The sequence below is a fragment of the Vombatus ursinus genome, unplaced genomic scaffold, assembly GCF_900497805.2.
Source record: "Vombatus ursinus unplaced genomic scaffold, bare-nosed wombat genome assembly UNPS02014781.1, whole genome shotgun sequence".
Classification (NCBI taxonomy): domain Eukaryota; kingdom Metazoa; phylum Chordata; class Mammalia; order Diprotodontia; family Vombatidae; genus Vombatus; species Vombatus ursinus.
The window spans coordinates 38,643,700-38,671,241 of record NW_020954559.1 but is presented as its reverse complement, the minus strand read 5'-3'; the positions used below and the strand labels follow the sequence as shown (position 1 = coordinate 38,671,241).

The following is a 27,542-nucleotide window of genomic DNA, read 5'->3' as shown; positions in this document are numbered from 1 at the left end:
AAGGTGCTACTATCACTATAAACAGCCCAATGCTTTAGAATACTTATGATTTTCCAACATCCTCTGGATTTAAGTTTAAATTTTTAATAATAATGATTATCAATTACCATGAATTATCCATATTTGACCCCATAATGGTCAGTATGCTAATAAAGTTAAAGATGAAGTGTCCAATGAATAATTTTTCTGTTGGTCTTTGACCCCAGTTTGTTTAAATAAAATGGACAGAGTGCCGGGCCTGGAATCAAGAAAACTTATCTTCCTGAGTTCAGATCTAGCCTCAGACACTTACTAGCTGTGTGACCCTGGGCAAGTCCTGTTTGCCTCAGTTTCATCTGTAAAACGAGCTGAAAAGGAAATGGCAAACTACTCCAGTATCTTTGCCAAGAAAAACCCCAAATGGGATCACAGAGAGTCAGACATGACTGAAATGACTGAACAACAACAACAAAACCATTTGTTCAATATCTATTCAGTTTGTAGGCATATTATCAGACTCTATAAATGTCACAACTTAAATTATAAGCTCTCAGAAACAGCAGTAGTCATACTTGATTAAGGCAACTTTGTATAGTGCCCAGATCTACATGCAGGTAATATTTACATAAATAATAACAACAGTTAGCATATATATGTATATATATATATATATACTGTATTAAGATTCAAAAAGTGCTTTCCAAATACTATCTCATTTTATCTTCACAACAACTCTGGGAAGTAGTGTTATCATTATCACCATTTTATAGATGAGGAATCTGAGGCAGACAGAAGGTCCCAGGTGCCCAGGATCATGTAGATAAGTGTCTAAGGCTAGATTTCAGCCCAGGTCTTCTGGACTCCTAATTCAGCATTCTATTCACTGCATTATCTATGATAATGTCAATGTTTGATTCTTACCTTCACAGTCATGAGGTTAAGAGAAAGTCACACAGTGATAAACTATGAAATTGGTGGAAAGAGAAAGCAATTATTTTCAAATTGCCCAAGATAACCTTTTGACAATATGTCTGTATAGAAGAGTTTATGCTAAGATGGTAGCTCTCAGACATACTCGGCTTCCAAGAAACTATCAATAGATGGCCTATAAAAATACTTCTTTTTAGGGCACTTACCTCTGGAGTTAAATGCACTTCCATGGGTGTGTATGTTGGCCAGTATCCCATGGTGAGTATATTTACTGTCAGGTCTATATTACCTGGGTCACTTTGATTCTGCATGTACTAAAAACAAATACATTATTTTTAAAATAACTTAATTTTTCCATAAAAAACACAGATAAGACATTTTAAAAATCATTTGCCCATCTACTTAGTCAACAAAATGTACCTGTTTAAACTGAATCATAATGTCTTTGGAGAGTTCCATATCCTTGAACATCCCCTCCAACTTGCTGGTGAAAGCAGCACCACATTCTGTCCCAAAAGTAAAAGGGTTGTAAGAAATATAAAAGAAGTAAAAATATTAATTGAGAAGAATCTCCAAGAATAAAGATGGGAAAGACTATCTTATTGTTGCAATTGCTCACCATGTTTTAGTTTTGACAACATAGACTTTTCAGCATCAACAGAAGCACTTTTTCCAACAAGGAGTCTTTTTGCCAAATCTTTCTTATAAAATGCCTCAAAAACATCTTTACCTATTTATGGGTCAAAATAAGAATAAAATTACATCTTGAGTTATAAGGAGAACTTAATATTCAAAGATGTTTTTCAATCGAAAGATCCCTGAGTAGTATTTATTTAGGAACAAAACCAACTTTTTATGACATTTAAATGACTACAGTTTTTTTCCCGAGTTTTTAAAATTCCCCAGTTATTAAAATTGACATAATTTAAATAAAAATCAGGCCCAAATAAAGGAATTTTAATCAATCTAGCACCACTAACTTTTCTGAAGATACAATTTTGTTCAATGTAACTTATTTCTTACCATGAATAAATCTGAATATTATCATAATTTTGTCAAGAATTCTTTCTAGTTCTTCATCTGTTGCTTCTTTATTACCAGCTCTTAGCTTGGAATCAACGTGTTTTGCTAAGAGATAAAAATAATTGAAAATTACTTTTATATATGCATTTAAAAATAAAAAATCCAAAAAACATAATTAGACTAAGTATCATTTTGAAATAGTTTTGTGGTTCAGATCTTTGATTTCATGGGTATAGGGAACTAACTTCCTGTGAGGAATGAATTTCCCTGCACCAATATAGATAACCAACTCTTCTGCAACCAGCTCTACTTTGAGAGAGGATCACTGAGGTTATGAGGACTGTACTGGATTCCAGAGTGTCAGAGGTGAGATGTGAACTATGTTTTCCTGACTTCAAAATCAGCCCTGTATATACTACATTATGCTGGCCAAGCAATATTATGATATACTGTGAAATGGAAGGTATTTTCATATTTAATAATACATATATTAATAATGACAATGAAATGTTGGATTTTCAGATTATATTTTCTCTAATTTAGGACTTTCTCTCCTACCAGGGAAAAAGGGCTTTCTTTGGGTCTTGGGTTGGGTAATTTAAATAGAAACTTTCTGGTCTGCTACACAGGCGTGTAAAGGCTTTACACATAAGAGATCTTCATTCTCAGGATAACGCAGACAAACTACGAACAGCACTCTTAGAGAGGGACAGTAAGTGTAAAACCCAGAGGAATCCTTAGTTGCAGAAATTGATGATGGTGGAGTATAAAATATGCCAAATAATTTTCCTGAGTGATACATATATTTAAGAAAATATTTCATGAACTCTTTTAATGCCTCCTAAGTAATGATGCTTCTAGGAATCCTGAATTATTCATTCTGACATCAGCAGTTAATTATTTTGTAAACGAGTGATTCTAAATTTGCTTTCATTTTAAATTATTCCTCTCAATTCAACAAACATGAAATATTTCCAATGTTCAAGGTATTGTGCTTTCAAGAGTATGTGCCTTCTTATTTATGAGTACAGAGTGACTCTCTCTGATAAGTAGAGCTATACTAGTTAAAAAAAAAAAGAGAAAAGAAAAAAGGTTAGCTCTCCTTCCTCCTGGTATAAACAATCAAGGGTACCTTTAATAGCATCCAGTGGATAATCTTGTTAGCTTGTGAAATCTCATCTAATTTAATCCCTCTACGGACTATATGATACAAAGATGAAAAAAAAGAATGTGGCCCTTAAGACAGAGATGGTCTAGGACATTATACACCGAGTCTCACAGATGTACTCATATCTAAAGTCTAGGTAATGACATATAACATGCCATCTCAATTAAATTACCTAATAAGTTTCCTTCAGTTGGTAGGATGGGAAATTATATACATTCTGGCACATTCAGTCTTAATAAACTGCAGCTCTGAAGTTATTACAACTTACATATATTAAGAAATCTTTTGTATCCAAGTAAGTCTAAAATGGGCAACATTTATTCATCATTCCATTGAATATTTCCATTTTTGGAAGTCAAACTAAAATTTCTTAATGGAATATCTGTTTTCATGTGGTTAGTGAGTTACTTCACAATGGTTTTCTTTGAAAATCCAAGTCTGAATGATGATAAGGGCATGAGAATTTTTCTCCAGAAAGAGAATTTTATTTGTAGAGTAAATCTTATGCATATTTTATATTCATGTTTCAATTAATTTGTCTTTTGCCTGAGTTTTCCTCTATTTTTTTCTAAAAATGTTTAAAAGATGTTTTATGGAAATATTCTTTTCTTACCTATTAGTTCTGCGGGCTTATTTGGTCTCTTGTTGATAAATGTTTCAAAGGATTCTTTCATCAAGTTAATAAATTTTTCATTTTTCTGAAAGCATACTTCTATGATGTGGTCCACTTTATCCTTAAAATCTAGCAGTTCTTGTACCATATCTTTGTCCTTTTCAGGATTAACTACTATTGTTGTTCCAAAAGTCTGTAAAAACAAATGAATACTAAATCATACGCTACATCTAAAATTATTTTCTTATGTTTATATCAAACATACAATTTAAAATAGAGAGGGGCTTAGAAATGAATTTTTCATAACCTTATGTGAATTTTATCTTGAAAGTGCCAAGTCTAAAGTAACTTAAAAATGCTGAATAATTCTGCAGTCTATTAACATTCATTAAAATAAAGAAAAAAGACCTGCTTAAGCAAACTAAACCTTTCTTATCTAGTAATGAAAATAAGGCCAAGTTCATGGTTCAATTTCTGAGGTAATTTTCATACTATAAAAGTTAACTATTTTGACAAATGTCTCTGAACAGGATTTTTCTTTTGAGAATTATTAGTCAGCTGGGGGTGGTAGCACATAACCTATAGTATTGGCTGGGGGAAATTGAGACTGGGAGCTCTTAGCCACAGCAAAGACTGGGTGTCTAGCCCCACCACAATATGGTGAGCCCCTGGGAAGGGGTACCACTAAGGTGCCAAAAGAATAAACTGGTCCAGGGTGGAAACAAATATCAACACTTCCCTTCAAGTCAATTTTGAGAATGGGCCTATGATTGGCCGCTGTACTTCCAGACTAAGAGAGGGAAGGAGGGAAGAAGAAAGAAAATTATTCCTATTTTTTAACCATTTGGCAACTGTGTTATGTGTTATGTGTTAATTCACTGGAATTTTGTATATAAGACCTCCCTTCAGACTTATTTACTGCAAAGATTTTTTTCCCCCTACTATCTAGTCTTTCTTCTGCTTCTAGTTACATTAGTTATTGTACATTAGTCTTTTTGTATAAAGGCAGAAGATCTTAAGTTTTAGAAGTGGAAATATAAAAAGTCATGTCTTAAAAATTAAAACCAGTTTAAAGCCACAAAGAATAGTTTGGTTTTTGGGTTTTGGTTTTGTTTTTTTTTGCTTTTTGATAAGACAATCAGGGTTAAGTGACTTGCCCAGGGTCATACAGCTAGTCAGTGTCAAGTGGCTGAGGCTGGATTTGAACTCAGGTCCTCCTGACTCCAAGGCCAGAGCTCTATCCACTGTACCACCTAGCTGCCCCAAAGAATAGTCTTTATATGCAGCATGATTACAATTCTTTTAATCATATGTGCTTATACAATAACTAATAATTTGTAATGTCATCTTAAGATATGATAGCAGTATATGTAAGAAAATTAAGAGTTCAAATTCATCACAACTGTACACTTACTAACATCAACTCTGAAAATTAAGATATGGAGCAAAAACTAACAATAATTCTGAAGACTAAGAGAAGGAGCTAAGATAGTGATATAGCAGGAAGCAGTATAAATGAGCTCACCCTCAAAACTTCTGCAAATAGCTCTAGAAAATGTACCAGACAAAATCCTGATGGGGAAATTCAAGAAAAAGTCACAGTGAGTAATCTGTCTAGCCCAGGTCAGAACAGGGAGAAAGACAGAAGTTTGTGGATACTAGGGAATACGGTCCATCCAGAAGTAGGTTGTACATGTAGCATTCCAGCTTTAGGCACCATGGCAAGAGTAGGTCCCAGACTCAAAAAGCAGGTCCAGTAAGTGAACAGGTGTTAACTTGCAGCTTGGTTGCCTATACCACACTTCTAGGTCACAAAGACAGGGTACAGTGAGGTGAGGACCTGAGCCCAGGATGCTGTTCCCAGAGAGGGAGGTCCTAGACAGTTTTATGAAAAAGAGTCGAGTTCAGAAGCAAGCATTAGCAGAGTGGGGTCTTATTTCCAGCTTCTAGCTAGGTCTACAGCCTGCAGAGGAAAAAGCAGGGTAGAATCCTAGACCAAAGAGGAGCCTGTAATTCTGTCCCTACGAACCAACAGAGCTTCCAGATGGCTGATCAAGGCTAAGTCTAGCAGCACTGCTGCCTAGACCTAACCCCAGATCAGGAGCTTGGAGGGCTCAAATGAGGCAGGAAGCAAACAGACTCTGCCCTGGAACAGACCCTTTAGGATCAATGAAATTTTGCAAGTCCCCAGCCTGAGCTTTCCCTGAGATCCTGGATTAACACAACACTAAATAACTCCACAAAACAGCTGCAAGACCTGTCCAGACCTCCGTTCCAGAAGTATGCAGAGGCCACGCCTAACATCAAGTCCAAAGTCAGCTGGATGAATGAGCAAACAACAAAAACACCCCACCATAGAAAATTATTATGGTGAAAGGGATGCTCAAAACACAAATCCAGAAAATGAATGACTACAAAATAGGTACAAGGAAAGCTTCAAAGAAAAACACAGATTGGGCACAAATTCAACTAGAATTATTGGACAGATAAAGAAAGAGTTAAAAAATGTTTTTATAAATCAAACGAGAGTGGTAGAGGAAAAAATTGGAAAAGAAAAAAGAGCTGTGAAAGAACGAATTAAAAAGGGAATAAAATAGCTTGATACAAGAGGAACAAAATCTCGTCCAAGCAATAAACTCTCTGATAATTAGCATGGACTGTTATGGAAAAACAAGAAATATGAAAAGAAAGCCAAAAGACTGAAAACTTAGAAAATGTAAGGTATCTGAAAGCAAAAAGAAATGATCTGGAAAAACAGATAAAAAAATTTAAAGATCACTGGACTACTGGAATGTGAGTATAGACATCCAATTTCAAAAAATTTTAAAAGAAAGGTATGGAGATCTCTAAGAACAAGACAGTGAAGCAGAAACAGAAGGAACCCAGTGGTCACCTCCTGAAAGAAATCCCCATAAGAAAACTCCCAGGAATATCACAGACAAAATCCAGAGCTACCACAACAAAGAAAAATATTGCAAGTGGCCAGGAAGATACAAATCCAGGAGCCACAGCCAAGATCACACACGCTTAGCAGCAACCACTGTGGCAAAGATTATAGGGTTATAGCCAAGAATAGTTACCCAGCAAAACTGAGCATTATCTTACAGAGAGGAAAAATTTTTAATGAAATAGAGGACCTTCTAAGAATTTATGATGAAAAGATTAGAGTTACAGAGAAATTCTGAAGTTTAAATACAGAAATTAAGAGAAATAGAAAAAAGTAAACACAAATAATTATAAAGGACCAAACAAGGATAAACTGCTTACATTCAAATATATGTATATGTATATCTAAATATCTATATATCTGTATCTATGTATGTATCTATCTATATATATATACACACACACACACACACATGTATATATGTCCCTTCTGAACCCTACCATTATCAAGCGTCATAAAGGGAGTCCAGTTAAGATGGAAATTAGAAAGCCTAAGAGGGGTTTTGTTATATCTTGATGATCCTAAAGAGTTGGGTACAGACATATTTCCCTCAATAGGAAAATAAAGGGGCAGCTAGGTGGCGCAGTGGATACAGCACCGGCCCTGAAGTCAGGAGGACCTGAGTTCAAATCTGGCCTCAGACCAAACACTTGACACTTACAAGCTGTGTGACCCTGGACAAGTCACTTAACCCCAATTGCCTAAAAAAAAGAAAAAAAAAAGGAAAATAGGAGGGAAAGGTGAAAAGGAAGGAAAGGATAGATTAGGGATTGGTTTTAAGTAAAATGAATTCTAAAGATGTACAAAAGTGACAAAATACAAAAAAGACAAAGAATGGGAATTTAGGGCATGTCCATCAGTTAGGAAATTGCTGATTAAATTATGGTATATAAAAGAAATGATGAAAGAGATGGTTTCAGAGAAACTTGGGAAGACTTGTATGGACTGATACAGAGTGAAGAGAATAGAACCAGAAAATTTATACAATGCCAACAATTGCAAAAATGAACAATCACGAAAGGCTTAGGGACACTGCAACACCACAGCCAACTCCAGAGGACTAAATAACAAACACGCTATCCATCACTTATCAAAGACTCAGTAAAGAATGAGGCATGTGCATGTGTGTGTGTGCGCACGTGTATATCTACATACATATACAGACTATGTATACATATGTCTGTGTATATCTTTTGGACATCATTAGTGCGGAAATTTGGGATTTTTTTTGCTTTTTGGTGAGGCAATCGGGGTTAAGTGACTTGTCCAGGGTCACACAGCTAGTAAGTATCAAGTGTCTGAGGCTGGATTTGAACTCAGGTCCTCCTGACTCCAAGGCCAGAGCTCTATCCTGATGACTGAAAAAAATGTATATAATTATAAAAAACATACAAGGCCTGAATTTCATTTTAGAATAATGCTAAGTATTTTCCACAACACTGATCTGAAATACCTTGATGTATTCACTCCAGTGCTGCAGTAGTATCTGTTGCCCTCCTTTTACTCGACTGAACAATTGGTACATCTGTGTGAGATCAGGCACTCTGTTTTCATCAAGCAAGTTATCAAGTCCTAAGATGAAATTAAAAAATAAAATTGAATACATTTATTTATTTAACAGCTGGGTGTAAAAAGTCACACCTGTAATTCCTGCTGCTGAGGAGGCTGAGGCTGGAAGATCACTTCAGCTCAGCAGTTCTGCACTCCAGTGGGCTAAGTCAATTGATAGCCACACTGAATTCACTCCCAATATGGTGAGCTCCCAAGAGAACTTACAGCTCCTGCCTCAACTGCTATTAAATTAATTTTTAATCTAGGCTTTTAAAAAGGAATACATTATTTAGACTAGATATAAAACTTACTTGCCCCTCAAAAAGAACAATGACATAATTTCCCCCCAGAATTCTATAATTCCTTCAAACATGAGCATTTTGTAAGAGATTAAAAATTTTTTTTTTTGTCAATTAATAGTCATTCCATTTTTTTTTTTTTGGTGAGGCAATTAGGGTTAAGTGACTTGCCCACACTCATACAGCTAGTGAGTGTTATGTGCCTGAGGCTGGATTTGAACTCAGGTCTTCTTGACTACAGGGCCGGTACTCTATCCACTGCACCACATAGTTGCCCCTAGTCATTCCATTTTTAATGCTTATTGTCCTGGTATCCAAATAATTGAAAATATTTTTTAAAAGCAGAATTAGTCTTCAGGGTACTCTCTACATTTTATTCTACCAAGCAGTCATATAAAGACTTCTTACTAAGAAACTCATGAATTAAGTGCTTCCTGGGCCAGTTTATTCCATGTTTCACACCCCAAATTCTTCAACTAGTAGTTTATGACATGGATAACAAATCCCAATAATTCGTACTTTTTGGTCATTTTACTTCTCTTTGATGGCTCTGTTAACTTTTAATTTCTAATTTTTCTACACCTTAATTTTTTTTTTCTATTCACAAGGGAAAAGTTCCAGTCCATCTTTTAATTTTTAAAAAAACAATTCCTGACATTACAGAACTAAACTGAAATGTATTAATATTCCACTCTTACATTTTCAATGACAAAAACAGAAAAAAAAATTCATGAGCCCCCCCCCCCAAAAACAGAAAAACAACAACAAAAAAAAAAAACCAAAACAAACAAAAAAACGGGGAAACTTATAAAACTAAATATGGTTCTTAGCGTTAACGGCTAACACAGAAAGGTAAAAAAATCATGAGTGGATGATAAAGTTGTATAGAAATTGAAAATTTACAAACTATTTAAAACCTATAATCACTGACTGTTCAGAAACTACACAGATGGATCACGGGTGGTGAACAGAAGGGGGTTATGGGTGACTCTGCATTGTTAGAGCTACTCCCCATGCCACCCATCTCTGAGGAAAGCCTGACATTGATTATACACTGGGCCAGGTTAATGCTGGCAGCAGTAACCTGCCTATCAGTAGATCCTTCCACCGGATTGGCAATTTTGATCTGAGCCCCAGACATCTGACGAATCTCATTGATTTTGGCACCTTGACGCCCGATTATGCAGCCAATTAAGTCGTTTGGAATGGTGAGTTCATGAGAAGTAGTCTGAGCAAAGGCATCCAAGCCTGCCTTTCACCTCTTCAGAACTGGATTCAATGCCACTGAATCTGGTGTTGCCATGCACCATGGGAAAGTAAGACTGTTGCATTGCCAAATGGTACAGCTTCATCAGATCTGGCTGTGGAATGGGCATACTGTGCTTGAATGCTATAGGCCTGTAGAGGTAGTCCCTCCAGGTCAGGGTTGAGGTACAAGGACAGGGTGGTGTGGGGAAAGCTCACACTGTTGCTGCCTGTCCTGACCACCAGCAAACATGACTGGAGAGTTGGATGGCTTGGGCCGGTATGGGACGGTCACGCCCTTCGGGGGAGACTAGGAGACAATCTCCAACATGACCATGCAGATCTGTTTGACACACTCAATGACAGATTGCGGGATGCCAGCAATAGTGACGGCCCACCCAGTTGAGTTTGGTAGCACATCCCCTGCCATGTGTACTCTCTCTTATTTCCTTGATCTTGCATCCTCCTTTTCCAATGAGAAAGCCACACTGGCTAGCAGGGACCACAAGCCAGGGTGACTGGGGGTCTACTGGCGTCTGTACTATTGGTCATAGAGCTGCTGATGTCCTCTTCCAGTTTGTCAATGATCATAGCAAAAGCTTTAAAGATGGCATTGGTGGGTCCAGCCAAAGTAATTATTCTCTCAGGACAATTCCCTTCTGAGATGTTGAATATGAGCACCACTCTCTTCACGCATCTTCTTGACCGATTCTCCTTTCTTTCCAATAATGCTTCCAACTTCCTTTCCATGCATAAGTAGTCGGATGGTGAGAGTGACATTTAATGCATCTTCAGTCACACCGGTGTCCATGTTGAGCAGTGTTCTGGGGATTTGGACTTTGTAAAGTGGTCAAGTCTTTGGTCACTGGTGAAAGTGGAAGCCAAAAACTTCAGGCGCATTAGATTATTTTTCCATCTTGCTTCTCTGAAGTAATTAGATTATAGCACTATTAACTCTTTATATTCTTTTGCCTGTTAATCAAATTTCAAAGCAGTGATAAAAAGTCTCTTGGGACCTTCTAGCACAAAAATCATTTGGTACAAGTTTTAGTAGTAAAATTATATCTGTCTTCAGTTTCCCCTCCAATTTTAACAGCTGAGATTCTCTTTCTCTCAGGATCTGCAACAATTTTTACCATCTATGATGGAACCACCACCATATCTAAGATCAGTGTTTAATAAAACAAAAACCATTATGTTAGGGCAGCTAGGTAGTGCAGTAGATAGAGCACCGGCCCTGAAGTCAGGAGGACCTGAGTTCAAATTCAGCCTCAGGCACATAACATTCACTAGCTGTGTGACTCTGGGCAAGTCACTTAACCCCAACTGCCACACCAAAAAAACAAAAACAAAAACCATTACGCTTACTTGTGTTAATTAAGTGATCTCTTGGATAAAATATAAGCTCCCTGAGAGCAAGGACTGGTTCTTTTTTTTTGTTGTTTTTGTTTTTGTATCCCAGCACCTATCAGAGAACCTGGCACAAAGTAGGAGTTTAATGAATACTCCTAGTGATTCATAGAACATCAGGGCTGCGAAGGGATCCAAAAATCTAATCCTTCATGTTATAGGCAAGACCCTTGACGTCCCAGCTTTTGTACCAGGGAGTAGCAGAGCTGAAGTCAGAGTTAAGATCAGGATTTCACAGATGGGAGTTCCACTTCAACAAACTGCTTCACCCAAGAATAAATATGCAGAGCATGAAAGACATATATTATATAAACTTACACAAATTATTGCAGAGCATGAAGGATATGACTTAAATAAATTATATTGAAAATTTTACCTTTTTGTAGAATCGCTGTTAAATGTTCACCTAAAAGCTGCTTCTCCACACAAGCAATTAGTGGTTTCCTATATAAAGCAAAAAAAAAAAAAAAAAAGACACCAAAAATATTTCAAGGCTTAAAGGAACTGACACACTTGACTATTCCATGTGACAAATAGACCTTTCTATCTCTGAAGCAAATACAGGAAATGCCCATTAATCTAGAACCCAAAAAACAAGCAAACTAAAATAACCAGAAAATTTTCATGGTGTCATGTTGAGAGTTGCTTGCTCATAAAGACTGAAGCACTGTAAGATCCTGAAGTTGCCTTTTAAATCACTGAAAAAATTAAAATGCATTCCATATAATGACCGAGTTTTTTAAAAATTCTATTTTAGTTCTCTGAAATGTAAGTGATCCACATATGGTATACATAAAAACTCTAATCAACACACTGAATTATTGAGAATAGCTCATCCTCTATGATTCTAGAAAAAGAGTAGTATAATACTAATAGTAAGAACCAAAAAGCTCTAAACAGTAAGGGCAATATACAAACATGTTAAAAAATAACATTTAATTAGCAAGATTAATATTAAGAATCTTAACTTATGAAGAAATCACAATATAAGTATTTTAAAAGAATTGGCTATGTGCAATTATATTTAAATTATATGAAGTTCAAAAAAACAAAAAATAATTTGGCCTTTCTGGAAGTCTGTCAGTAAAAGAACTCCAACAAGAAAAACATTTAAACTATAGCCACTCTAAAATCTAGGGGAATCTTTTTGCTAATTCAATAATAATTATTTCAGTGACAATAATGCAAAAACTTATACTTTACTATAAATTTTATTAATATTTTTAATTTTCATAGTATCTTAGGGACAGGGGAAAAAAAAAAGGTTTGAGAAAGACAAATTCCTGACAGTGAAGATGATGCATTCTAAAAAAATTTGTATTACGGACATAACTCCATGAGTCTAGATACTTTATACTAGAAGAAGAGTGGGAGGGAGGGAACCCCAAAGCTCTGGAGAGAGCAGTCAGTATCCCAATTCAGCTGGATTCTCCCTCTGTATCCCTCCTAAATTCCTATTTCAGCCTTTTGTGCCACAACTACCTAGGTTTCCCTCAGTTTCCTGGAGGAAGAAAATGCTTTTTGTTGCCCGAGACATCAGAGTCCTTGAAAAGAGCTCCCTGCCAGAAGCAGTTGTGCTCTGTATGCTGCTAAGACACTGTTCTCATGCTCCTATTTCACAAGATGGAGTTCTAACAGGAAAAAACATTCATATCTCCAATTTCAAGGACTCCACTAGATACATCTGAGGCACAATGAAGCCTCCGGGTTGTTCTATTAGATTAGATTACTCCCAATTTTGCCAATCCACACACTACAATACCTGGTGTCAGGAAGACCCAAGTTCAAATCCAGCCTCATACATTTACTAGTTGTGTGACCTTGGGCAAGTCACAACCTCTACCTCAGTAAACTCAACTGTAAAATGCGGACAATAATAGTACCCACTCCTCCAGGGTTGTTGTGAGAATCAAGTGAGATAACATTTGTAAAGTACTCTGCAAACTTTAAAGTGCTATATGTTTACACAGCTATTACAATTTTTTTCAGGAGATATAAAGTGAAAAAATTGGCACAAACTGTGACTTATCATATTTGCTTTTTTTCCTTGTTCCTCATTTCACATTTCCCACATAAGCTGCTTTTCACATCCCTTCCTGCCTTAGTCACAGCTTGTATATACAAAGTTCTTTAAAGTTACCAAGTACTTTACATACATTATCTTATTTGGTCCTCGCTACACCCCTGTGAGGTATTATTATTTCACTTTACAAATGAAGAAATTAAGGCTGAGAAAGATTAAGTGACTTGTTGTCCCAAGTCACAAAACTAGCAAATGGCCAATGGCTTCTAATCTATCATTCTTTCCTTTAGAGTACGCTTCTCTGAAACAGAAACCATCCAAAGTATCTGTAGTAAGATAAATCAATTCCATAGCTAAAGATAGTGATCGTGATTTAAAAAAAAGTGACGGGGAAAAGGAAATGAAAAGAATAATAAATTCACTCATTTCTATAGGTTATTTTTATTTTTGAACAAATTGAACTGTGAGGTTAATAAAAACAAAGAGGATCAAAGAACAAAAGAGACTAAAGGTCAAAAAATGTAAAGGGAATTTAAAGAATTAGGAGAAAGGAAGGGGAAAGAAATGAATAGCCTATGGACTAAATCTCCTGATCTATGTAAGTGAATCAACAGATTTTGTGTGAGGGACTTATAGTAGTAAGTTGTACAAATGGGGAGACAGGAGATAAGAGACAGAGGGGAGAAAAACAATACAGGTCCACCAAGTCCATACGTATATGGTAAAAGGATAATAATCTCTTTATTCTTTCATGATTGGCAGCTATCTGGAATAAAACAAAAGTAATGAATGGAAGGGACTAAGATGAAGGGACCTGAAATGGGAGGGTGTCCTGCTCTAGAAGAGAAAACGACACAACACTGCTTCCTTCAGAGACCGATATTTCTAAAAGCACAGCAGAAAACAGAATGGATTTGATCTACAAAGGCAATAACATAAAAATGGGATAGCAGAGGAAACTCCAGTTTGATTACCCAAAAGTTTTACCCTCATGACGCTTACAGAAAGAAGAAATAAAAAGCTACAAATAGACTGAGGGTTAAAAGAGGGTGAGAAATAAAAAAGAGAAATGAATAGTTTAAGTAAAATAAAAAAATCTGAGTGAGATCAGAGAGTGTGTCTATGGGAAAAGAAGAATTAAACAATGCAATAAAATTAAAGAGGGGTGCACTGGATCAAAAATAGAAAACTAAAGTCTCATGAGAATGAAAGGTATACATCATTACTGTAGGCACTCAGTCACATTTGTTGGCTCTGACTAATGAAGTTCTACTCGCTGATATGAGACATATGACACTGATATGAGACACTAAGACATCGACAGATGAAAGTTTACATTAATTCTTTCTATTTTCTACCTACTTACCAATTTACTTTAAAGTTGAAAACCTTAGGCTAAAAAACAGCAAAATCAGGCAGAGTGGTGCCTACCTATAATCCCTGCTACCTAGGTGGTTGGGGCTGTCAGAACTCCTGAGCTGGGGAGATTACGCTGTTAAGGTGCCCAAACTACATTCAGCATCAATATGGAAAGTCCCTGAGAGCAGAGAACCCCCAAGTTGCCTAAGGAGAGGTGAACTGGCCTAGGTCAGAAAATGGAACAAAGTTCCAGTGTTGGGCAGTAGTGGGATCAAGCTCATGAATGACCCGGAGGTCAAATGTGGGGACCATTTCTTTTTCCTAAAAGGAACGGGGGAATTATGTGAGTAAATATGGAACTGATGATTTAATATTTGAAGTACATCTAATGAAACTCTCATATATTCAATATCTGGTAAATTCCAATTGAGTCTCATCAATAATAACATGGTCTCTTTTTGTCTAGCACTTTTAAATAGCTCAGCCTGAATTAATTTCCTTGAAAACTGGGAACTCCTACCATTAGGCAGAGCAAGTAGCTATCCAGAGTATATAAATTCAAAGGTGATGATGACAAAGTTCTCCAGACCACTACCACCCAACTTGCTGATTCCTTGAAAACAAATTTCACCTTATTAGGACATAGCACTTAGTGAAGATTTGCCTTGTGAATGCTTCATAAATGTTAACAATGTGACTTATATGATTATAGCACTACCACCAGAACTTCTCAGAATACACCCAAAGAAGAAAATTTTAACTATGGTAAAATTAGAGAAAGTAAATATTACTCACTGTGTGCTGTGATCTAAATATGTTATTACTCTGTCTCCTTCTTCTTCTAAACGTTTGTTTACATGGTTAAGGTATTCTGGGACCTTTCAACAAAAAATGCCAAGAGATCAATGATGTCACAGAAATAACACTAAAATTACTATTGATTTCTATGATCACTTTCTTCTGGGAAGTTAAAAATTAAAAAAAATCATCATTTTCCTCAAAATTATTTAAGATTAGGCTAGAAACAAAATACCAAGATTTTGAAATTGTAGTTTTAGAGTTGTAAGAGGCATAGTACAACATGCTCCTTCTATAGATGAAGAAGATGAGGCCCAGAAATGTGGAATGTCTTGCTCAAAGTCACACAGAGTACTAAGTAGTAAGTCATGATCTGGACTCAGGTTCTTTGACTCCAAATCCAACACTTTTTTTCACTTTTATTTTTCAATTAATGAGGTATTTTCTCTTCCTTTCATATATACCCCTTCCAACCTCTTCCCCTTCTCCCCCTCAACACTATTTTTACTGACAACACTGTGTCCCTCTTTGTTCTTGGCGTAATCACTAAAATTCATTTTGAGGAAAAGTTGCTGCATATTGTTTCCATTAGGGTGCTATGAAATAGCACGGTTTTGTTTTGTTTTGTTGCACTGTCCTTGGGCAACCAATGGCTGAAGTGGATCAGGTAACGGGCTGGACGCTGAGAGCTGAGTTTAGTTGGCACGATCATGTATATTCTGTTTTTTAGTGAGGTTCCATGGGCTTTCCTTGTCTGGATAAAGAAACTGACTTGCTTATGTGCCAGTGAACAATTTATTGAATTAGAAGACATAAGACCTTAACGTTATGCTTCTCATCCATTCAACATCTGCTTCGATGCAGAGTTGATAAAAAACAGACTCTGTAAAGCGGTATGAGGTTTCTCTTCTCTACTCCAAAGTTTCTCACTGGGAAACCAGCTCAAGTGTTGCTCTTTAAGGACAATAACTTTGTTCCTCGGCAGCTAAAGACGGCAAAGTTCAGATCTGGAACGTCCTTGGCCAAATGAGGAGAAAACCACATAGCCAAGGTCTATGGCAACTACATGAATGACATTTTGGAGACGAGTTCAAAGGACTTGCTTAACCAAGTCACATGCAAAGAAACCATTGTGAGAGTACTAGCAGAGTCTGAAAAAGTAACAGCCTGGTCAGAATCCAGAAGACCACATTTTCAAGACCAACTCTGCTACTAATTAGCAAGATAACCCTCAGCAATTCACTTCATTTCTCTTGGCCCCTTTCATCATCTGTAAAAAGGGAGGTGTTGAATTAGATAACCTGTAATGACCTTTCCAACACAAATATTCTTTGATTCTAAGAATTTTTGGGGGGGAAAACTGTTAATTTTTAGCTTGTGTTTTGTTTGTTTTTGAATTTCAATTCATAGAGTATAGTGGAAAGAGCACTGGCTCTGGAGTCACTGGACCAGGTTTCAAATCCTCCCTCTCCTATTCTATACGTCATATGTTGGGCAAGACACATCTAAGGCCTTGTCTAAAATGAGGGGGTTACAGCCTTGGGGGTCTCTCCCAGCTCCAGATCTATGATCCTATGACTCTTTTCTCCATGTATCTGTAGAGGCATCTATTTCACTTTTAATAGTCGGCATTTTTTACTGTTGTTGCTGAGTCATTTCAGTCGTGTCCAACTCTTTATGACCCCATTTGGGGTTTTCTTGGAAAAGGCATTTGAGTGATTTGCCATTTTCTTCTCCAGCTCATTTTACAGATGAGGAACTGAGGCAAACAGGATTAAGGGACCTGCCCAGGGTCATATAGCTAGTAAGTGTCTGAGGCCACATATAAAGTCAGATCTTCCTGTCTCCAGGTCCAGCGCTCTATCCAACTAGCTGCCCAAGGAATTTAAAAAATATTTTTGCATTATTTCCATTTTGTGTTATCTTACTGAATTTCTGTTGTGGGGAATATTATAAAAGTTTTCAATTAATATAGAAACATACAGTTTATATTAATGGTAGGGATTATTAAATCTCTTAGGATATTTTTATTTTTAGCTAAAGACCAAAATCCTATTTTGGCTAGATCATGGCTATACAAAAAGTTTCCAAAGTGTATATTGGCAAATGTACATATATTAAAATTAAAAGCATAAGTATTGACACGAAACAAAAATATGATTATATTTAATATTTTTACCTCTCTTTCTTGCATGAGTCTTTGGCCTTCTGCAGCATATAAACAATTAGTCTCTTCCAAAAATTTCTGCTCAAATGAATCTTTATAGACCTAAGAAATCAATATTATTATTTAGTGAAGAGAAATTAAAAGTCTTTGTTTCTGTTTTAAATTTGAGGTTACATTAAGAAATTTTAACATGTAATTGGCACCAAGATTCAGGGAAAAACAAGAGTAAGTCAAATGTTAAAAGTAACTAAGAAGTCGTCTAGTTTCCCATACATATGCTCTTTTATGTACCACTGTACCCCTGCCTCTCCCAGCTGCAAGTGCCACTGCCATGCTGGGCCTTGAAACAATTCTTCAAATATCCCTGAAATGTCTACAACTTTCCAGGTATTTGCCAGATTGGATCTCTTGGTGCTATTTAAACCACTGGAGGCATGCTAGCCTAACTCAGATTCCTGAGACAGCTACTGTATATGACTAAATATTGGTTTCCAAATGTCAAAATTTCTTAGCAAGGAATGTTAGGCTGAACGTTACAATCTAACATTATCGTTTCAAATAAGGTTGTGTTTTTGTGGAACCAATGTCACAAATGACAGTTCCTCATTAACAATGCTACAAAATTTGATATTTGTTCCTGGGTAGCCAAAATTTAGACAATAAAATTCTTAAAAACTAGTCTTTACAGAGACAGATCTGAGATTATAAAAAGCATGAGCTTAGGGATCTTAACAATGTGTTTGGATCAAGATAAAGGTAAAAGCAAATAAAAATTTTGCAATATTTTAGAAGAGAGATGGGAGGAAGTGCTAATTTTCCTCCTCAAGAATTCCCTAGCCTGTAGTTCAATATTTTTCTAGAGATGACAATTATCAGCTGAATTTCAACACTGTATTTTCTAAAGGATAGATATCCCACTGCTAAGTAAGGAATAATTCTTCTCTGCAGAAGATATGACTACTAAGATTACTGTAAAATTATTTGGCTAATTGACTTTATATGTGGTATATTCCTGCATTAACATTTAGGAGAGCAGGTAATTAGAGAAAGGTTCTGAAGCTCAGATGTAATTTTCTTCTAGCATCTGGCTTAAAAAGATTGTAATCAAGTAAATCACACTGAAAAATAACAGTTGATTGGTTTAGGAGAAAAACAAATCTATTAAATTCTTTTTGATGTATCATGTTATATAGCCTGTTACCAATTCTGGTTAATTAGCACTTTTAATTAAATCTATTTATGCCTCTAGTTATAAAAATTGTGTCTACTAGCAGTATATCAGAAGTCTACAAGATGGGTATTTACACATAAAAGCAAACCTTTTGAATTTTACAATAAAATTAGCAATACTTAATTTCCAGAGTGTTAAGTTAGGATTTCACCCCTTCCCCTGAGTTAATATGTGGAAGAGGGGGGATTTTGATCACACTAGTCCTTAAAATCTCAAGGCAGAATTTAAAAATATATGTATAGGACTTCTGTCCCTACCCCCACAAGGAACTCCTGTTATGCACTGAACAGCCTTTCATAAATATGAATTGTATTTCAAGGTTAGTGGCTTAATTACTTATATAAGGTCTTCCCAAGTCCCACTTAATCACCCAAGAATAGTTCAGTACAGTTCAGACAACTATTTGCATAGTTCTGTGTACATTATCATACACTAATTCTTTTAAAATAGCTAATCTGTGTAAGACAAATAACAACTCTATTCTTACAAGGCTACGTGAAAGGAAGAAAGCTACCCACTTCCACATTCCTATTCCAATAAAAAGCTAAACCAGATGAAATGATGATCAAGATATTCAATAAGAAGTAACATCCTTCAACCCAGAACTACAGCAATATGTCAGCTCGAAGTCCCTGGGACCTCCAGCAAAGTTAATGTCAATGCAGGCAGACAACCTGGATGTCAAACATATGTAAGGGTGTGTCTGTGTGTGTCTCTCACCCACCAGGTACCAAGAGTGAAGGGCTTCCCTTACAAAGCCCCGAGGAGGTCAGAAAGCCACCTTCGTGGACTTTGGAAGTCACTGAGATCAGCAGCAGTATGACTACAAGAACAGCCCAGGCTCCATGCCACCTGGCAGCAATCAATCAAGAGCCTAGAAGATCTAGTGCTATGAACTTCTAAGATTGCCAGGAGGTAGGTTTTAGCACAAGAACCCAGGTTACCAGAGTTGAGACAAAGCAGGGTTGACCAATCCACCCAAAATGAACTACTACTTCAGGAGGGGTGAAGCCTGACCTTAGCCCAAAGCCTCAGTTAAGGAACTAAGGCTGCAGATTTGAGTAAACTGAAGCCAATGACCACAGTAATAAATTATTGTAGACCTAGATATGCCCAAAAGTTCAGCCTGGAAGAGAGAGTAACTTCTTAATAATAGCAAGCATAGACCTAAAGGGGGGAAAAACGGATTTTCCACAATGACTATATGAAAACCTAGGAGAAATGAAAAAAAATTCATAAAAAATGAAATAAAAGCTCTAAAGGAAAGAATTGGAAGAGCTTAGAAGAGAAAGTAGTACACCTTACCTAAATAATGGACTCTGAAAATCGGAATAGGCCAAATAGCAACCAATGACTATATGAGACAAGAAAATGAGAACAAAAATAAAAAGATTTTTTAAAATGGAAAGACAATTTAAGGTATCTGGTATCAAAAAGAGGTCTGTAAAAAAGGTCAAGAAGAGTTCACTTAAGAACCAGACTCTATGAAAAACCATGATTTAAAAAAAAAAACAAAAAAGCCTGCACACTGTGTTTCAAGGAATAAGGGGAAAAGTAAAGACAGAGAGAGAAAAAAAAAATCATTTATCACCTCCAGAAAGAAATCTGAAAAGCAAGTCCTAGTAATGTTATAGCCAAAATCCAGAGTTTCCATATCATAGCAAAGAAAAAATACTTCAAAGGCCACAAGTTGTGCAGGCCTGGTCTAGAAAGTAGTTTAAGTTCCAGTGATGATAGTCAGGATCACCCAAGACTTAGCTATTGAAAGAGGAGATATTGGAATACAATATTCCAAGAGGCAAAAAGAAGATATAGGCTAACCACCAAAATTAACTTACTCCTTCAAAAGTGGGTATGATCCTATAACGGAAAAAAAATAAAACATGAATGGAAGAGAACTTTCCAACAGTTCTAAAGAAAAAACCAGAACTGAGTAGGAACTTTGAAATGCAAACATCAAGAGTCAAGAGAAACCTAGAAAGGCAAATTTATTTGAGCAAGTGATGATACAGTGTTAATTTCTAACAAAAGAATCTTAATGTCTTTAAAGGATATTGAGGTACTAAGCGAATCAAAGCATCTAGAAATGGACTGGTTTTGTTCTAAGGCCTGTTAAAAGTTTAAAGAGAAGAGAAGAGGGGTGAAAGTTGCTAATTTTCCTAATGGGGCAGTGAGAAGAAGAACATACAAACTTGGAGGAAAAGATGAAGGGACCAGGAATCAAGTAAATTTTCACTCTTATCTGAATTGGACAAAGTCAGGTTGAATACACATACGTGTGCTCACATGCACACACAAACAGATTTTGTTACAGAAATACATCAAATTCAACAGAGAAATAAGGAATGGGTGGGGGTGAAGGAGGTTAAGCGGAAGCCTAATCCTAGGGAAGGAGTAGTCACAAGAAAAACGAACTTCTTGATCCTTAAGGAGGGAGTAAAAGAACAGACCTGTAATCTAAGGGGGTGCCCATCAATTGGGAATGGCTAACCAAATGCAATGGGACACCACTATAATGTTAAGAAATGATGAAAGAGATGATTTCAGAGAATCCTGGGAAATAGGAAATGATACAGAATGAAGTGAGCAGAACCAGGAAACCAAATTATACAAAGACAACAATGTTGTAAAGAAAATAAAAATTTTCAAAGCCTTGAGAACTAAATAAAAGCCATGACCAAGCATGCCTTCAGAGAGCCACAATGAGGCAATGTTACATACCTCCTGTCAGAGAAGTGATGGTACAGGGAGAAGTATCTCTGGACTTGGGGACCATAGGCTTAGTTTTGTTTGCCTAAGCTTATTTGTCACAAAGGTGTCCCCCCCCTCTGCTTTTACTAGGGAAGGACATACCTAAGGGAGCGGGGAAGTTTGAAATAGTGATGTCAATCAAAGAATGACACTGAATCATTAAAAAAAATGCAAAGAATAGAACAGATAAGCAAGACAAGTCTGAATGTAACATGTGAAATTTGAAGCAAGCAGTGTGAAAGGAAGACCAATCCTCCTTCTGTGTTCTCCTGTGTATATGGAAATGCTCATTTTTGTGGCGTGATCAAATTCAGAACTTAAAAATGAAGTTTTTAATAAGGGAGAGCACAGCCAGAACTTCAAAGAACTGGCTGTAGAAGGTGCTATGAAAGGTGAAAAAGGGAAAGAGAAAGGGGAGGTTAGTAAACCAAAACCAAGACTGGTCTATTTTTACGCTGTTACTGGTTCTACTTACTAAAAGGAAAAGCAAAATTGATAATCACAGTATCACAAGTACCCTCAAGATAATTTTAATTGCATCCTTTTAAACTATTTTGTTCTCCAAAGATGCTATTTGATGAAAGAAAATCCTATATTGTGATATCTAGTAACAGCAATTAGAAGCAAATCAAGAAGACTATAATGCTGCCACTCTAGGTTCCCAAAGCCGGCATTTCAAAAAATGCAATAAAGTCTCTTAAGTGCTTTGCATTTGGATGTATTCAGATTTGCAAAACTAAAATATTTTTTAAAAAGCATTCTAAAAAAAACTATTGTTCTACATTTTAAAGGAAAAACTTTTTTCTACCCCCGTCACCCCCTAAAAAAGAGGTGGGGGGTGGTCAAGTTCTAGACTTATGATTTCATTGGTTTAATGAACTTTCAAAATAGAAATTCACTCCCTGCACAAAAAGGGAACTCATCAGTAACTTGCAGTCTTAAGGTTTTGCCTGGGCCACTGAGATGTTAAATGATTTGCCAATGGTCACAGAGATGGTATGTCAGATGCTGGAGCAGAAGATAACGTCTTCCCAATTCCAAGAATGGTCCTTTACTCAATGCCACTTTCTCCATTAAATAAGAAATAAAAATCAACTGACTTCATTATTGAAAATTATGTAGTTATTTTTAAAAGTCTTTTTTATTCTAATGTATGAATTAGAGTGTCAGATTTACCAACTGCATTGAAAGGATCATAAGATTATATACTTACTTGAAGATCAGAGAGCATGCTCAAAAGACTTCGTAATAAGCTCCTGTCTACAGCTTCACCATTTCTCTCTCGTTCAATTAACAGAAGAATTCCATCAATAGTTTTACTTTGAACCAGCTTATCACTAATAACATGGTTTCTAAATAGTTCTAATCCCATGTCCCTGTACAAACAATAAAGAGCAAAGTTAGATCTGGGGGTCAGTCAATATGATTAATTTTACATTATAGAATTAGCAGCAAAAAGACACTGTTAATTCTCTGAATGTATCAGAATGTCAGAAATATTCTTTACCAATTTAATACACCTAAAGTTTCTTTTAATAGAACACATTTCTTTCAGGATGATTACATATTATTCCCCTTCACCCACTCTATATATTGCAAACCACTTTACTTGCTATTCTTTATACACGACATTCTATTTCCTGCCTCTGACAGGCTGTCTGCTATGCCTGGAATGCTCTCCCTCATCGCAGGCTCAACTCACAGACTACGTCTTAAAACTCCTTTCCTGATTCCTAGTTGTTGGTGTATTCCCTTCCCTCCAAATTTATTCTGTATTTTCTGTGTACATGTTTCATCCCCTCTTCCTCAATCCCCTTGGAATGTAAGGGCAGGAATTTTTTCATTTTTGTCTTTATAAGCACCCAGCACAATGTTGTGTACATAGCTTGAGTACTCACTAATTCTTGAATGGAAACAAGATTGTTACTACTTTAATGGAACATGGCAAGTCATATTTTCTAAAGTCGGGTCATAATCCCCCTACTTTTGGTATATTGTGTGCAAATATGTAACTCTACCATATGAAATGTAAACTTGCATCATAAATGCTGCTCACCTAAATTCAGGGCTTCAAAGTACTTTTGCTGGGTGACTGGCTATGAATTTTATGGGCCTTAGAATCCAGTACTTTTTGTCCTTGCTTTACTACCTTTCTCCACTCCCCATTATTTCCTTTTTTCCACCAGACTTCTTTTTCTACTTCTACTTCTCTTGGTATTTCCCACCAAACTTCTAAATTTAATTTGTTTCTGTCTCTCTTGGTCAAGACTTTCATCTTTATATAACACATACGTACCAGTAATTTACGCAGTTTTGTTAAAATATTCCTTAACTGCTTAAAGTCCATTGCTAAAATATCTATACATATGTATACTTACTGTGATGGATCCATGATTTCATCAGTGTGGGTACTCCCTCCACCAATGCAGATTGCAACCCTTCCAATGCCTTCTCATCCTGTGATTCTTATCCATGTCTTTCCATAAATCTTCCACAGAAGACCTACTCAACATGTTGGAGGCCTCTTTTCTCATTCTTTTTAATGGCCCAAAGGTATCAAAATACCAAACTATCCATCTGTATGTCTTTTATATTGCTTATCACATGCAATTTATTGATAACATGCTGAAGCCTAGAAATAGTAGTGTGGTGCAGTGGTCTGTGCCACTGGATTTGGGAGGCAGAAGACCCTATTTAAATTCCAGCTCTACTCCTTAGTACCTGTGTGATCTTGGGCAAATCACTTAACACCTGTTTCCTCATCTTCAAGAAGGAGGAGTTGGGCTAGATGATCTCTCAGGTCTTTCATAAGTTGTACATCCAATTATCTTTGCCTACCATACATTTCCACTGCCCTTTGTATTAATTATAATTTTGATTCTTCCATGCATAAGGTGTTCCATTAGCTATACAGAATCTGGGACAACGCTAGTTTTTAAAATTTAGCCTTTCGAGGCATTTAGCAATTTTGGATTACTGAAAGCAGTATAGTTTCTCAAGTCTAATCCAGTCCAGTTTCCTCTTAAAAAATTCGAGTATTAGTTAATTGTCCATTTGTACTGCTTGGTCAAGATGAATTAATTTAAACAGGATGCTGGATCAGCAACATGTCACAGTATTGGCAATGTTAATTTTTAATAAATTTTGTCCACCATGACAACAACCTTATTTCTTTTCCTTTCTGTGATAGCCAGCAGAACTTTGCACAAAGCAGATACTGTTTATTGAATTAAATCACCCAAAGGAGAACTTATATTCCAGGGCTTGCTGCACTTTGTACGTCATATGAACAAATTTGGAGAATCCTGCTATCAACAGAAAGTCTCAAAGGACATCTTCCATGACACTAGCAAACATCTTGGGTTAATATATATTCAATTGTTTTACATTTAATTCTGCCTGTTCCTCTCTTATATTTTCATAAAAGATAACCTAGCCTAATCGCACAAAGATTTCCCAACGTAAGGAAGCTCAGTATGTTTTATGTATCTGGTCAGGTCTAACCCTTCTTCCTTGACACTCCTACGTTCTTGTTCACTAGATAATGAGAGTATAATCCAAACTGCGGCTGATGAGAACATATCACTATATATATATTTTTTAAGAATAAATCACTATTAAAAATTCTGTTTGCTAAACTTCCTGATTTTACCTATAAATGCCCTAGGAATGATCTGGGATAGCCAGATCTAACGCCAAGCTCTTCAAAAACTTTTCTACTCTATTGAAGTAATACTACTTCTTGCCTTTCATCATCTTCCATTATAATATTAGGCAAATGATCCTGTAATAGCTAACGAACAGGTAATATCTTTGGCTGCCACATTTTTCCACTTGTCAAAGAAACAGTGTTTGTTGACTGAGGTTAATTTCTGGGCTTTTTGCACCACTTTGTGGTGACTGTTTACTGGCTAAATTACCCACCCACCCTGCCAAAATGGTGAAAGACTCCCATTATCTGGAGTTGATGGTTTACATAAAAAAATGGAGTTTCTATAATCATATGAAATGTTTTCTTCTTATCTTAAATCCTTTTCTTCTAAGGTGATATTTACTTTGACTTTGATGAATAATGCTGGTTTTGAAGTGACTATGTTCACAGCTACTGCATTTCTGTGAAATGGTTTTCATTTCTTTATGTCACTCAAGTACTTGCCATCCAGTGCCTTCCAACCTTCTTCTTAAATAAAATATTGAGACACAGGCACAAGGTATTTGTTTTTTGGGTGCATGATGAGACTAATTCCGTTATTTATATCCTTGAAGAGAACTTCTGATCTGTCCTTCCACTTAGCTGTAACATCTTTAATTCTTCTGGTTTCATTCATAGTAAATGCCAATAAGAATCTGGTTCAGTTCCCCCCGCAGTGTGACAATTTGATTGTTGCACAAAGATCACACGTTAAGAGTACCAACACTGAATGTTTGTAGATGCTCTTAGACTGTGTGAATTTTAGTGCTCTCTGCCCCACTTTCTGCCACTATAGAAACGAAAGAGCACTGCACAGAACAGAAGGCAGTACTGTGTTTTGTCCATTTCATGGATTGCTTTGGCCAAAAAAAAAATCACCACCTGGTAGCCAACCTTCCGGTGATAAGCCTTTGCATACACAGCTAGGCTGGCCTTTGGAAAACAGACACACAGTTTGTTACTGGGTCTGCAAACACCCCCCCCACCCCCCCAACACACCCTCATGCTATTTTGTTTATGTCTGAAGCCAGTTCAAATGTTATTCACTGCATTTGACCACCATCACCACCATCATCACCAATCACTAACACCATCACCACCATCATCATCCTACCAAGATAAATAAGGGATTTGGAATCAGAAGACTTCTGTTTGAATCCTAGCACTGCCATCTGCTACCTATGCGACTCTGGAAATGTCATTTACTATATCTTTGAGCCGCAGCTTCCTCATCTATAAAATGAGGAGATTAGACTACATGATCTCTAAGGGCCCTTCTAGCTGTAAATCCCATCACCATGAGAGAAGATATTACTTCAGAACAATTTACTTTCATTTAATTTTTCAATATAAGAAACCTGACTAATATCTGAATATTTACTTTCTGGGACAGCTATATACTAAAATATTTTAATATATATTTAACACTTATACATTCCTATAATCACAAATGTATTATCTTAAAAAATATCATCCTATACTTTTCTTCAGTTGAACAGAATTAATATTTTCACGTGAATTAAAAATGCTAAATTGTAAATAGCCTTGCTAAGGATTTCTCTTTAATGATTTCATCACAGTTCACATCTAGTGAAATAACATTCCCATAAACAGTTGTTTACACTTTCTGAGCCTGGTTTTGATACTCTTGAAGGCAGAAAAAATGCCTTCCATAAGCAAGATGATCACACAATGCCAAAGAGAGTTTATGAGCCACACAAATACTTTCTCATGCACCTCAAGAAAGTTTGCATTATTTTAAAACACTACAGAAGCAGAACAAATAATTGTTAACAACTATATTGAAAATTTGTTTAAAATTTATGACTCACAAGTCTAAGAGTTGCAAATTTCTTTTCTACCTTTTGGTAGAGATTGTTTTAATCTGCCCTATTTCACTGAAAACTCATCTTTTAAAAGCCTAAACTTACACTTTGCATTTTATTTTATACTTTAAAAAAGCAAAAGCAGTCACATTAAAAGTTTCTTGGATTCTGATAGGCAATACTTGCAGAATGATGTTAAAGTAATTTAAACTGATCTTCAAAAATGTGACTATTACATCCATGGTTTCTTATTTTTTTCATTTGATCATACAAGTCAGCTTGCTTCCCCCTCTCCCTCTTAAGTCACATATTGAAATGCCTCATTTATCTAGCTGACTTATGGCAAACGCAACCATCTAGAAGACAGCCACAAACTGTAAAACAGGTGGACGTGGCTAAGCATTAAGGAAAAGAACTGTCATACCAATATTGAACCTGAATAATGAAAACCTGCTTTCTCCTCTCAGAAGACAGATGGAGCCTATATATATGAAATGTGGTAGAGTTCATGGGATCTATTAGTTTTGCGTT

At 36.2% G+C, this 27,542-nt stretch overlaps 1 protein-coding gene and 1 pseudogene across 1 annotated transcript in view; both read right to left on the bottom strand.

The window, feature by feature from the left end:
• Positions 1-27,542, bottom strand: part of LOC114046195 (cullin-4A) — a 65,336-nt gene that overhangs the window by 12,414 nt on the left and 25,380 nt on the right. Inside the window, exons 6-15 of the mRNA XM_027866440.1 lie at positions 22,708-22,870; positions 17,525-17,614; positions 15,343-15,425; positions 11,542-11,609; positions 8,114-8,232; positions 3,714-3,906; positions 1,933-2,037; positions 1,529-1,639; positions 1,330-1,415; positions 1,116-1,223 (exon numbers count right to left, since the gene is read on the bottom strand). Of these exons, the coding sequence (XP_027722241.1) occupies positions 1,116-1,223; positions 1,330-1,415; positions 1,529-1,639; positions 1,933-2,037; positions 3,714-3,906; positions 8,114-8,232; positions 11,542-11,609; positions 15,343-15,425; positions 17,525-17,614; positions 22,708-22,870 (1,126 nt within the window). The remainder of the gene's footprint in view (positions 1-1,115; positions 1,224-1,329; positions 1,416-1,528; positions 1,640-1,932; positions 2,038-3,713; positions 3,907-8,113; positions 8,233-11,541; positions 11,610-15,342; positions 15,426-17,524; positions 17,615-22,707; positions 22,871-27,542) is intronic.
• LOC114046136 lies at positions 9,445-10,612 on the bottom strand (annotated as a pseudogene).